General features: G+C 33.9%; 2 protein-coding genes across 10 annotated transcripts; one reads left to right on the forward strand and one right to left on the reverse strand.

Annotated features, from left to right (window-relative positions):
• The first annotated feature begins 206 nt into the window (after window positions 1-206).
• LOC116005199 (zerumbone synthase-like) lies at window positions 207-1,263 on the forward strand. The gene is made up of 2 exons (XM_031245456.1): window positions 207-330; window positions 417-1,263. Exons 1-2 carry the CDS (start codon window positions 293-295, stop codon window positions 1,165-1,167), a joined length of 789 nt encoding a protein of 262 aa, XP_031101316.1. The 5' UTR covers window positions 207-292; the 3' UTR covers window positions 1,168-1,263.
• A 5,934-nt stretch (window positions 1,264-7,197) lies between these two features.
• LOC116003652 lies at window positions 7,198-12,442 on the reverse strand. Of its 9 annotated transcripts, none has more exons than XR_004094691.1 (13): window positions 11,995-12,442; window positions 11,568-11,640; window positions 11,199-11,322; window positions 11,027-11,089; window positions 10,708-10,749; window positions 10,409-10,447; window positions 9,526-10,323; window positions 9,021-9,358; window positions 8,103-8,276; window positions 7,902-8,006; window positions 7,725-7,794; window positions 7,529-7,627; window positions 7,198-7,432 (listed from the first exon to the last, which is right to left on the reverse strand). XR_004094691.1 is itself a non-coding variant. In XM_031243554.1 (8 exons), the coding sequence occupies exons 4-8, from the start codon at window positions 8,150-8,152 to the stop codon at window positions 7,343-7,345; spliced, it is 414 nt and encodes a 137-aa protein (XP_031099414.1). In that variant the 5' UTR covers window positions 8,153-8,276; window positions 9,021-9,358; window positions 9,526-10,016; window positions 10,409-10,475; the 3' UTR covers window positions 7,198-7,342. The 9 variants fall into 9 exon arrangements, 2 of the variants coding, with proteins under 2 accessions (XP_031099414.1, XP_031099413.1); XR_004094689.1 differs by having other exon boundaries at window positions 11,199-11,407; XR_004094688.1 differs by having other exon boundaries at window positions 9,526-10,016; window positions 11,199-11,407; window positions 11,537-11,640.
• Window positions 12,443-13,277: the final 835 nt, after the last annotated feature.

The following is a 13,277-nucleotide window of genomic DNA, read 5'->3' on the forward strand; positions in this document are numbered from 1 at the left end:
CTACATGTAAACTGTATCTACTTCTGATAGATCCCTTGGATATTTTCCGCACTGATGTCACAATAATTCTAGGAAATTAATATGTGGACGTTATTACTTTCTTTTGTGTAGGTATCCTCAAATGTACGTATAAACAATGCACGTGGTACTTGATAGATGAAAGTAATAAAAGGTGGGTGGAACCAACTGTTTGTCTGTATTGGAGACTTTCATGTAGTTCTTTGACATTTAGAGGTTAGAAAGGGAGCGTTGAAGGGAGGAAATATTGGTCATCTGAAGAGATTAAAGAAAAATGGCGAGCAGTTCGCTCCTTTCTACTGCTGCTAAGAGGTATGCATAATTCGATCTATTCCATTTTTTGGGTAATTTCCATACTACACTCTGAACAGTTCATAACTTGTTGGCTCATAATATAGGTTGGAAGGAAAAGTAGCAATAGTTACTGGTGGTGTTGGCGGCATTGGATCTACCATTGCCAAGCTATTCTGTCAACATGGTGCCAAAGTCATAATTGCCGACACCAGAGATGATGAAAGCCAATCTATCTGCAACACTTTGTTTGTTCACTGTGATGTCACAAGCGAATCAGATGTCCAAAATGCGGTGAACAAAGCAGTCTCTACACATGGAAGGCTTGATATAATGGTGAACAATGCAGGCATCGCGGGAGCCAAGGTATTGGACATTCTTGATTGCGATGCGACTGATTTTGTTAACGTGTTTCGTGTTAACACCCTTGGTGCATTTCTGGGAACGAAACACGCTGCTCGTGTGATGAAACCCGTGCAAAGGGGGAGCATAATAAACACAGCTAGTGTTGCTGGTATTATGGGGGGTTTACCACATGCTTATTCATGCTCAAAACATGCGATTGTTGGCCTCACTAAGAACACTGCCCTCGACTTGGGGCGATACGGTATCCGAGTCAACTGTGTTTCCCCTTATATAATTCCTACACAGATGACAAGGAGCTATTTTGGTTTGGCAGAGGATGATAAACTTGATGTGCATTCAAACCTTAAAGGTGTTGAATTGATGCCAGAAGATGTTGCTGAGGCTGTTCTTTATCTTGCAAGTGATGAGTCCAAGTATGTGAGTGGCCACAATCTTGTTGTGGATGCTGGCTTCTCCATTTCTAATTTAGCCTTAAATCTTTTCAACCAATAAGTTATATTCCATATGCATTTAAGGTTATCTGGTTTGTGGCAAATCATATAATAATCATGGGCATTATTCTATTTTCTGCATTTTATTTGCTATAAATGTTCATCATATATATATATATATATATATATATATATATTGTTTTTATTTTTATATTTTTGAGCTTGTTCAGAAGAGTAGTGTTAACAAAAACTCTCTAGTCTTAACTTCCATTTCCATTCCATGATCTCATATGCCATAAAGTAAAGAGATTATTCATTGTGGCATGATAAACTAATTTTGATTGGTTTGATTAAGTTTGGGTAATTTGACTGGTTAATAAGTTATTTAAGTGTTTATTAAAATAACTTATTATATTAGTTTATTAGCTAAAAACTGAAAATTTGGGAGTTGATAAAGTATTTTTCAAATTAAAAAGCGTAGAGTTTTTAATTGGATGATTGACCTTAATTATGAAATGACCATTTTACACTTGTCATCCCTAACATTTATATGTCTCTTGTTATTGTTCATATGCCTTCTCCCTTTTTTTTTTGTTTCCATAACAACAATAATAATATTTTTCTTTATTTCTTTTTTATTTCATTCATCATTGTAATTGTAGTAATAATAATAATAATAATAATAATAATAATAAATAAACAAACAAACAAATAAATAAATAAAATTGTAAAAAGAAATTTAAGAGTTAATAATTTCACAGAATGTATTTATGTCTTTATAGGTCATTTTACATACAATCAGTTAAAAGCAATCAATTAATTTACCAAATATTTTTTTTACAACAAGCTAATACTATAAGCTAGTCAAACCAACTAATTCAAGCAACTATGACCTATTAACTATCAGCTATCAACCATTTATATATTTTTAGCAAATCATGGTGCAATTAACTGCCACATCCTCGGTTGAATTCGTTTTAACTTTTAGTGACTTTAATGATTATAGGTGATAAGTCAATTTTTTTTTTTCATTTTTATTTGTGTTAAATTTCTTAATTTAAGCAATGGAAAAATTGCATGATTTTTAAAAAATTAAATGCCCTGGTAACTATCAGTCAGTTTTGACTTATTTGACCATTATTAGTTGTTTGACTTGGTTAAACAATCAATATGAGTGTTTGGTTAAGTAAATACCAGTGGAGGTCCCCCGACTTTGATGGCACCGCCACTTTTAGTCCTTAACTTTTAAATCAACCACTTTTAGTCCTTCGACTTTGATGGAACCGCCACTTTTAGTCCTCAACTTTTAAATCAACCACTTTTAGTCTTCTTACTTTTTGTTTCTAGCCACCTATGGTCCTTCCTTTACAATTGGACATCTAATGTCATTTTCTCAAGGGCAATTCAGTCATTTCATAATTAATGTATTAAGTATTATGTTTCCTCATCAAAATAATTGAAGAAACCCTATTCTCCACTCTCCTTTGCGAACACTAAATTTTGGACCAAATGACTGAATTGCCCTTGAAAAATGACATTAGATGTTCAATTGTAAAGGAAGGATCATGGGTGGCTAGAAACAAAAAATAAGAGGACTAAAAGTAGTTGATTTAAAAGTTGAGGACTAAAAGTGGCAGTGCTATCAAAGTCGAAGGACTAAAAGTGGTTAATTTAAAAGTTGAGGACTAAAAGTGGCGGTGTCATCAAAGTCGGAGGACCTCCACTGGTATTTACTCTTTAATTTTTTGTAACAGTTTATTGCTCCAAAATGTTAATATTCAAAAAGCTATTCAAAGCAGCTTTTTTTATCAGCTTAATGAGAAAGTCATTTTACATGTAATCAGCTATCAGCTAATAGATAATTTATGAAATATTTTTCTACAATTTAACTAATGCTATTAACTAATCAAACTCACTAATTTAATCAGCTAACAACTATTTACCAAATGCTCAAAAGTGTTTTTAAAGCAATATGTTTTTCTTTTTATAAATAACTTTTCGGTGATGTGATTATAATTGGGTGTTGCTATTCCTACCACCCATGGTGCAAATAACCTTGAAACTCACAAAAGATTACAAATTTCAATAACTTTATAGGTGGTACAAATAGCAATTAGGGTATAAGTATGGCTATTTACACCACCATGATCAATTGTATTAATTACACAAAGAAAATGGTGTTGGAATTGGAGTTTCCAAAAAAAAGGTATTGGGATGGAATGAATATTATTTAAACAAAATTAAAACAGAGCAACCCCTCGCCGTAGGGGTTGCTCCGTTTTTGTTTATTGTTTTTTTTTTATATTTTTTAATAGTTATTTTATTTTATTTAATTTAAATAATATTTCTAATTTCAATATTTTTTTTTGAAAATTCTAATTCCAATACCTAATCTTTTGTGTAATTAAATTCTTGTTATATTGGATTGAAATGGAATGAAAATTTTCTTTTTATATTTTATTGTGATGTTAATGTGTTTTTACTGTTTTGAACTATTGAAAATTAATTTATTATATTATTATAATAAGGTAAAATAATGCATACAAAAAATTTGAGTTATAAAGAATATCATGAAAATTTATTAAACGTTAGAGACTACAGAAAATAATTAAAAATAATTATACACAAAATTATTATACTATCACAATTAAAAAATAAATAATAAATATTTTAATTAAAAAACATAATGTTTGACCAACTTTAATGAAGGTGGTGTAAATAGCAAATTCTATTTACACCACTTATAAAGCTATCAAACCTATTAAATAGTGGTGTAAATAGAATTTTGAGTGGTACAAATAGAATTACCCTTATAATTTTAGCATGCACTATCTTTAATAAACAAGCTTTTAGTGATCGATGTGATCTTTAATAGGCATGATATTTCTTATCTTGATCAAGGTAGTTTGGATAAAACATTGCGACTTTTAATGCGCATGATATTTCTTGATCAAGGTTATGTGGATAAAACGTGTTGCTAGCCTAGTAGGCTACTAGTAGTAGCCTTAAAAACGGTATGGATCTTATAAGCCATCATGGCATTCATGGGTTCAGAATTTTTATTTATTTATTTTTTTTTAAATTTCACTTTTGTCAAACTGTACCTTGGAGTTGTTTTATCCACCAAAAAAAAAATCTTGGAGTTGTTTTCAATTTAATTAAAAGTTATTTTGGATTTTTGTTTCGTTTAAATTTTTTTAGAATTCCTTGTTAAATTTAAAAATATCATTGCCACAGCCCACGAGTAACCAAAAATATATCATAACCGATTTCAAATAATAATAGGAATAATTTTTATTACCTCGTATTCTTAATTATTAGAAACAAAACAATAATTTTATAGAAAAGTACCAACAGATAATAAATTTTTTTTCATCCCAAAAGTTTGAATCCCCAACCCCAAAGACCCCACAATCCGACCGAGCATGTGTGAGAATGTAAACCATAGTAACTCAGGTGACTTTACTTACTGCGCAGTGCGCACAAGTAGCCCCCTCACTTTGAGAGGTTTCTCCCACATTGTCGCTAACTCGCTGGTAAGACCCAACCCCTGGTCTTTCTTCACAATCTTTATTCTTATAACCAACTGAACTGCCCATGCAAACTACAGAGAGATAATTGCTAAGTTTCTTGGTGTTGAACAAAATAAGTAATTATATAAATTTTACTCCATTGATTCATTTTAGCTGAAGTGTTTACTATTTATTGGTCAAGCCAACTCGTTTTTTTTACTTATTATTTTTTGTATGTAATAGTACTTTTTAATGAGATTTCTATATATATATAAATTTTAATATATACTAATTCTAAACTTTGTTTTAGCACTACCGACTATGTGCATAACTACTTTCTCAACTTACTGAATAACAAAGAGTCAATATCCCCAAATACCTCTTCTATATGGGAGTGCAATCGGGTGCCACTAGACCACTAGACTACAAGGTCTTGGTATATAATTCTAAACTTTTTTTATGAGAATGTAAATTGTAAATAACTTTAATCTAGTTTTATTAATGAAATCGGATACGGGATTGAAGAATATAAAGTTCAGAGGAAAAATGGAACAAGATTTACTTTTTATGACTTCATAATAGTTTCTCTCTCAAAGAACTATTTTAAGCCTGACCAAACTTTAGTAAGGAAAGTAGGAAAGAGAAAACGATGAAACTTGAAAAGAAGAGATAAGATCGTTTTCTTACTTCGTTTCTCACTTGTAAACCTCTTTCCTTTCTTCTATTTGGTGATAAGAGAAATATGTATTATCTAAGGGTGTATACTAGTAAATCTCAGTTTGTGACCTTAAATATCAATAATTAGGTAAATCAGCCTAGGTTATTCATAGCTGATCAACTTAGATAAAGAAAAGAGTTAATTCCATATTTGGTCCTAGATTTATAGGTGACAATCCAATTTTAGTCCTTTTTTATTAGAATATCCACTTTTGGTCCTAGTATTATTGTGACATGACCATTTTTGGTCTTTTATTAACAAATCAGTTTAAATATCGTTAAATACAAGGACATTTCGATCTTCAATTATGAATGTTTTCAAAAAAATAAACATGAAAAATATAGCGGTTTAACATGAATGTTTTCAATAATACTAGGACCAAATGAGGATGTTTTCATAAAAAGGAACTAAAAATGGATTGTCACCTATAAATCTAGGACCAAAAATAGAATTAACTCTAAAGAAAATTAATAAGTGGCCAATCCCACTAACTTAAAAAGAGTATAATTAAACTTGAAACATTATAATTACAAAGTTAACTACCTAACCAACTTAATTGGGTTGCACTAATTATTTCCTTTCTGTTGGCTTTTTTTAATAGGTTTGCAGATGCAATGAGAGTTGACATAATTAAACTAGAGGATTCCTTCATGTAGCTTTATAATGCAGGAACTAATAGTCCCATAAATCAATTACAAGACAATTTCTTAAGAGAGATATCGCAAATCAATGTGAATAAAAATAGTGGACAAGAACACCCAAAAATTAAATATCGCAATTGGAGAAACACTTATTACTTTGCGGGCTATGCCTAAATTTTTTTTCACTAAAAATCAACCACTGTTTTTACAAATACATTATTCAAATGATTTACTATACACGGCCTAACATATTCATACATCAACCTAGTACAACAACTTTATCACAAAGTCTACAATATGCAATTTGTACTAATATGACAACTATTGGATTCTTCAGAGGCCGAATCGAGAGCGAATTTTCTCTCATTTTTGCACGATTTTACTTCCGTTTTTCTCAAGTTTATTTTTGGTAACTCTTCACCCTGCCCTAGCCGTTAGCGGCGGCTTGCGGTGGGTGTGGTAATGCCACCGTCGCCGGGTACAGAGGCCTCACCTCAGGACGCCGCTATGGTCGAAGGTGAGCAGCCACAAAGGGGTGACAAAGAAGATCAGAACCATGAAACGATCGTTCGCAGATGCCGTTGCCTCCCAATCGTCGTTCAATGCTAACGATAATGCGACGCAAGACTCAGACGAATACGATTGGGCTTTCGAGGAGCTTGATATTGAGTCCGATTCCGAACAGGAAATGCACGATGAATCCGATGGTAGGCCTCGTGTGCATTTTCCGAAAGAGCTCAGGAGGGAGCTTTGCCAGGAATGGCGCCTTGCGCTGATCATTAAATATCTAGGGAAGAATATCAAATTCCATGTACTGCAACAACGCCTCCCTTCCATCTGGAGTCTCCAGGGCCGTCTTCATCTGATTGATATTGGGTTCGGGTGCTTTGTGGCGAGGTTTGACAACAAACGAGACTATCTTCATGTCCTTATTGCACTAGTACAAAAAGAGTCATATGCGTCTTTATTACAGGATAATAGGCATCTTTACTGGCCAAGACGCACATGAACCAGTCGCAGAAAACTGCCGACTTTACGTGTCTTTACTTAGTTGACGCGTAAAGAGGACAATAGGCGTCTTGACTAGCAAAGACAAGACGCGTATAATATGTTCTTTTTTTAAATAATTAGTTTAATTCATAGTATCCATACAGTACTGTAATCCCTATTCAACAGAAAATTCCACTGCCGCACTGTCCAAAATGGTTCAAACCATTCAACACAAAATATAATAAAATTACTTAACACTAATACAACATAATATATATAATCCAACTTACATAATTTGCAATACAATATGATAATCCAACAAAAATCTATCATAATATATAGAATGTAAATTCATCAAAAACACATAATAAACATTCATATGCACTCGTTCACAAAATATTCTATCCATAACCTCCGTATCTCGTCCATTTCATCCTTAGAATATGCGTTTGTGTCTTGATATGCCTAAAAAATTTTAAATATTTAAAAGAACAATGAGTATATATACTATAAAATATTATAATAATTAAAAATATTTAAATTATATCACTTTGTACTCACCACATCCAAGGAAGTGTAGTCATTAAATTTTGTGCATATATCATATATAAACCGCATAACGTAGTATCCACATTCAACACTACCAGGTTGTTGAGGACACTAAAAAAAAGACAATCACACATGTATATAAGTATAGATTAGTTAATTAAAATATAACGAAGTACAAAATTTATAGTAAATAATCATAATTTTATACCTTCACATATTTCCAATTAGCATTACCCATAGTCCTCAACCCTCGTTGATTTGAAGAGGTTCGAAAAGCCCTATCATTAATGTATATACAAAAATAAATTAATAACTAATAAAATAATAGTAAACTTATGAAACAAACATAACATGAAACACATAACATTTTACTACTTTTACTTACATATTCACAGCTTGTTTGACTTCAATTTTGCGACTACAATTCATTGGATCTAATACATATACAGTTTTTGAACTTGCATGAAGCACGAGTAGTAACCAATGGTTCCTACAAATTATAAACATGTATATTATACTTTTAATTTAAAGTAATTCAAATGATATTATATGAATATCTATCAAATAGAAAATATTATTTTCTTACGTTTGGTGGTATGGTGCTAAGATAAATGTCTTGTCCTGCAGTGTAACCATGCTATTCCCAATGTATGCTGTAACAGCATCCTCGTTTAAGTCAACATTGCGTTTTGCAAACTATGTTGAACACAAAAACCCAATTGAGTTGACTGCAAAGTCCTTGCATAGCTGATGGGCATACCTGAGAAATTACATATCCTAAAATAAGTTATTTGAAAACACAATAAATATGTGAATTAAGGAAACATATAAACTTACAGTATAAAGACTTGAATAATAGACATATCAAGCCAATCCATCATGAATAAGTCTTTAATATCTTCAATCATCACAAATATACTCATATTTTTATGGTGAAAGATATCATAATCCAACTTCAACTCAAAATAATCCAAGTCCAAATTTGACTTTCCTCAATTTCATATATTATAAATTAAAATCAAATTAATATTTTATTTTCAATTTAAGAAAGTATGTATATATACTTAATATGTACTAAATTAACCCTAGTTGATATCACAACTAATAAAAACTACCAAATTCACTAATCAATACTTATACACAATTAATAAAAATTCACTACCTACTTACATATACAACCACATAATATTATATACAAATTTCTCAAATTTTTAACTTCATCATACTATAATCTACAAATATAATACTTATATGTACATACACAACTATAATATAATTAACAAATTGAAATATTCAATACTTACACAACTATAATATAATATTAATAATTCCTAACTTCACAAATAATAAATTCTTAATCATAATATAATATAATTAATCCATAATCATAATAATTTAATACTCTAATTTATAAATAAAACCATATTATAAAACAAACAAACAAATAATAAATTATAATATTTATAAACAATTTAAAATATAAACAAAGCAATAAATTACTTACCTGCCTAAGCACTGCTACGTACAGAAGGAGCCATGCCTACTGCTGCTATGCTATGCGTACGGATTACATTTTACGAACACCGCCGGAACGAAGCAAGAGGAAGGACTAAGCTCCACCGCGAACTGCTGTTGCTTAGCCACCGTGAAAATGCAGATCTACCAGGTGATGGTGCTGCCGCCTCGCCGCCGAAACTCTACATCGCACGCCGGAGCTGCTGCTACTGCTTAGCCACTGGAACTGCGGATGCTACCTCGCCGCCAGAACCGCAGCTGCTGCCTCGTCGCCGGAACTGGAGCTGCTGCGTCGCCGCCGGAACTGCTGCTACGTAAGTACCTCAACTGCCGGATATATGAAGAAGAAGCTAAAGAATGAGTATATGAAGAAGCTAAAGAATTAATATATGAAGAAGAAGCTGAAAAATAGATTCATCAGATTGGCTAAAAAATTTAAAACAATGAAAGAGAAGCAAAAATTAGCTAAAAAAATTTATATATTAAAAGGTAACCTAAGAGAAGCAGCAGCAGAAGCAAATGAAGGAGTTGCTGAGCCAAGGAAGGAGAAGCAGCAAGGTGAAGAAGCAAATGACGTGGTTTTTAATTTAACCTAAAAGTATATACAAGTCTTGACTAACATTCCTAGTAGTTTATAGTACTTCTAAAAAATATATTATAATTTAATACACAATATTACACTTCTTTACACTTCTGTAAAGAAGTGTATAATTTATAAATAAAAATATAAATATACAATACGCGACTTTACTATACTAGTAAAGACGTGTAACATATGTTCAATAATTACAAAAATGCCACCGTGCACTACAAGAATTCGTATATATCAAGAAAAGAGCAAAACAAAACAACAATATTTCTTTTTTTGGATACTCTCTCATTTGCACACTGTAACTCTAAATATACATTAATAGCATCAAGCTCCTCTTTTTTTCCCAAACAAGCTCCTCTTCATCATCCTCATCCTCTTCATTTCTGTAATCATCTGCATCAAAAGAACAAATTAAAGCATTAAACCAAAAGAGAGATTTACTTGAGCACTGAAATGATGGTGTTAGTGGAGTCAGATTGTATGGATTGTTGAGTTCAGTCTGTTCATATGTGCCAAGCTTCTTCACTAAGGTCTTAATCCCACCATACTAAATACCATAGTCTGAGATTTATCATTATTTTAGCTCCCGCCATTCACTACTAAGAAGCTTTCTTATAATACATATAAGCTTTAATGCAGCCATTCACTACTAAGAAGCTTTCTTATAATACATATAAGCTTTATTGCAGCGCCATTGTGCCTGAGAAGAAAAGGCCACAATTTCAAAACTTAATAATGGAAGGCAAATTATGATAACCACAAGTGGACAAAGAAGACAACAATACCTGAATTCTAGTAGAGCAGCTTTGGTTTGTTTCCTAAATCTGAATTTTAATGTGGAGCACATGCATGCACATAAGCGTCAAACTATTATTAGCTGAAAAGCACACATTTCAGACAGAAGCTAGAGCACATGCATGCACATAAGCGTCAAACTTTTCAGTCAAGGAAATTATATATCCATCCAGGCACAATTGGAAAAATGCAAAAATCTGAATCTCTTTGAACTTGCAAGAAGGTAAAGAGGTATGGTTGGAATGGCAATAGTAGAACTGTTACAGTGAAATCATGAGTCATAACATACCTGTTGTTCTGGAATTAATTCCTGAAGCTGAGAACGGAGGTCCTGTTTAAAGAAATGCAACAATGGTATGAGCATAGATTCAAATAATAGTAGATTACTAATAATCACACAGCACCAAGTTCATGCACAAGCGCAATAGTACAAATTTTTAAAAGCAAAAATGTTTATCATAATTTGCAGGTGAGCAAGGCAATGCTTCGATGTCTGCTCAATTCCTTTCCAAATAACATTACAGCATGCAAACTTCTAAAAATCAAATAGGAGCTGCAACAAGGCAGCATGCCACCTGATCCACACTATGCATCATAACGACACTTACCAGATCAGATGAGGTCTGAACTTGGAGCCAGCGCACCGAATTGCTAAGGTTAGTCTGCTGAACCTAAGATTCAAATACGAATGCATGTCAAGCTATGGAAATCAGTAGAAAACATTAAAGTATCAAATCAAATAAGCTCACAAACACGCACACAACTGATATAGTGACTTACAGCTCGAGATCGCAACTTTGACAATAGAGAAACGCTTCGGTAGAACACCATTGCTAGCAATCTCAGAGAACCTTTGTATATATCAAGGATGCTATTGAAGCTGTTGTTTTGATGATTGAAAATCCTTCAAGGGCAAATGGTGAGGGGTATGATGAGAGTGACGAGAATTCCAGACATGACAATAATCAACAAGGAACTCGGCTGGAATCCTAAGACATCATTATGGGACTTGCTTGAATCCACACTCACATACCAACATAGAACATATGCTGAGGCTATCAAGCATATGTTCAAATGATATACGGAGTAACACTCCAGCATATATAAAAACACTCTACCATATATATCCAGCATGTTTAAACACTCTACCATATATATCCAGCATATATCCAGCATGTTTAAATGCCCTTCAAATGAGCCGGCTGGAAAACACTCTACCATCCTGATAGTATAAAAACTGGAAATTTATACTCAAGCAAGCAACCAAATTATTAGGATGAAAAAGGAATTAAAAAGTATATAATTACAATAAAATAATCACAGAGTAGTTTAACTTCAAAGACTGAAATTAAGTCTATCTTTAAACAGCCGAGTCCAACTATCCAATACTCCATTTTTAGTTATTTTTCCTTTTCATCTCAAGTCTAATATGCAATTAACAGCTATCAAACAGTTACGCAAGCTACATGTATGAAAAAATCACACTCAATCACCTATAATATTCGAATTACATATGCACACTGAAGGATAGAAATGTGCCGACAGATAGCTAGGGTTTCGAAAAAGAGAAATGTACCGGTGGGAACGAGAGGGTTTCTCACACGCTTCTTGTCCGCGAACAGTGCTTCCAATTCAGGATTAGTAGTCCCCATCTTTTCCGGCCAACCGCCACCGCGCAGCTTCTACAATGTTACGCCCCTCCCGCCTGTTGCTTGTATATTCAATATTCACCTCCTTTTCGACACTTGGAGTGAGGGCGGCGAGGCAACAAGCGACTGGAGTGAGGCCGGACTGAGACACAGACGACCAGCGACCAGACAGACAGCGATGAGTCGAGACGACCAGCGACCAGACGGAGTGAGGACGCGGCAGCGACGAGCAAGGCCGGAGTGAGGTGGATGGCGAGGAGTGAGGCGGACGGCGACGAGTGAGGCCGGCGTCGTGTCGTCGTCGCAGAGGAGGGCTGGGTCGGCTGGGAGGGATTGGGAGAATGAGAGACAGAGAGGGAAATGGGAATTTGGGAATGCTAGGGTTAAGGGGAGGTGAGAGTTGTTTTTATGTTTTACGGAGTATTAATTTTTATAATTAGCAACAGAATAAATTCCGTCGCCATTTTCGTCGTCATTTTGCGATGGAAATTAAATCCATCGCTATTTCTGTCGCCATTTCGCGACGGAATTCAAATCCATCGCAAATTCGGTCGTGAGTTTTTTGCCGCCAAGATTGCGCGGGTTTTATTTTCTATTTGCGCCAAAATTCGCTACGGAAATTAATTTCCGTTGCGATTCCGTCGTTAATTTGCAACGGAAGTTAATTCCGTCGTGATTCCGTTGCTATATCGCGACGGAATAATTTCCGTCGCGATTTTCCGTCGCAAATCACAATTTTTCTTGCAGTGGTGTGTTTTTTCCTTACTTTACACTTCTTTACTAGGAACTAAAGAAGTGTATTGTTACATATTTTTGGTCAACTCTTTACTAGTGTTGATGGACCATGGAAGATATTCGACAACTATTTGGTAACACAACGCTGGGTTCTTGGTTTCAAGGCTAGAACGCCGAAGTTTGCAAAGATGGCGGTTTGGGTGAGACTCCCGGAACTTTCGATTGAGTACTTCAGAGATGACACCATCAAACTTATTCTGGAAAACATCGGAAAACCCTTGAAACTGGATCGGACAACACTTATGAAGGAACGAGGACGATTCGCGAGAGCTGCAGTTGAGGTTGATTTAGACAAACCTCTGGTTTCAGAAATATGGGTACAAGAGGAAGTGCAACCGATCATTTACGAAGGTCTGCACATGGTGTGTTTTGGTTGTGGCATCATCGGCCATAGAGAGCAAGATTGTTTGCAAGG

This window comes from Ipomoea triloba, chromosome 14 (genome assembly GCF_003576645.1).
Source record: "Ipomoea triloba cultivar NCNSP0323 chromosome 14, ASM357664v1".
Classification (NCBI taxonomy): domain Eukaryota; kingdom Viridiplantae; phylum Streptophyta; class Magnoliopsida; order Solanales; family Convolvulaceae; genus Ipomoea; species Ipomoea triloba.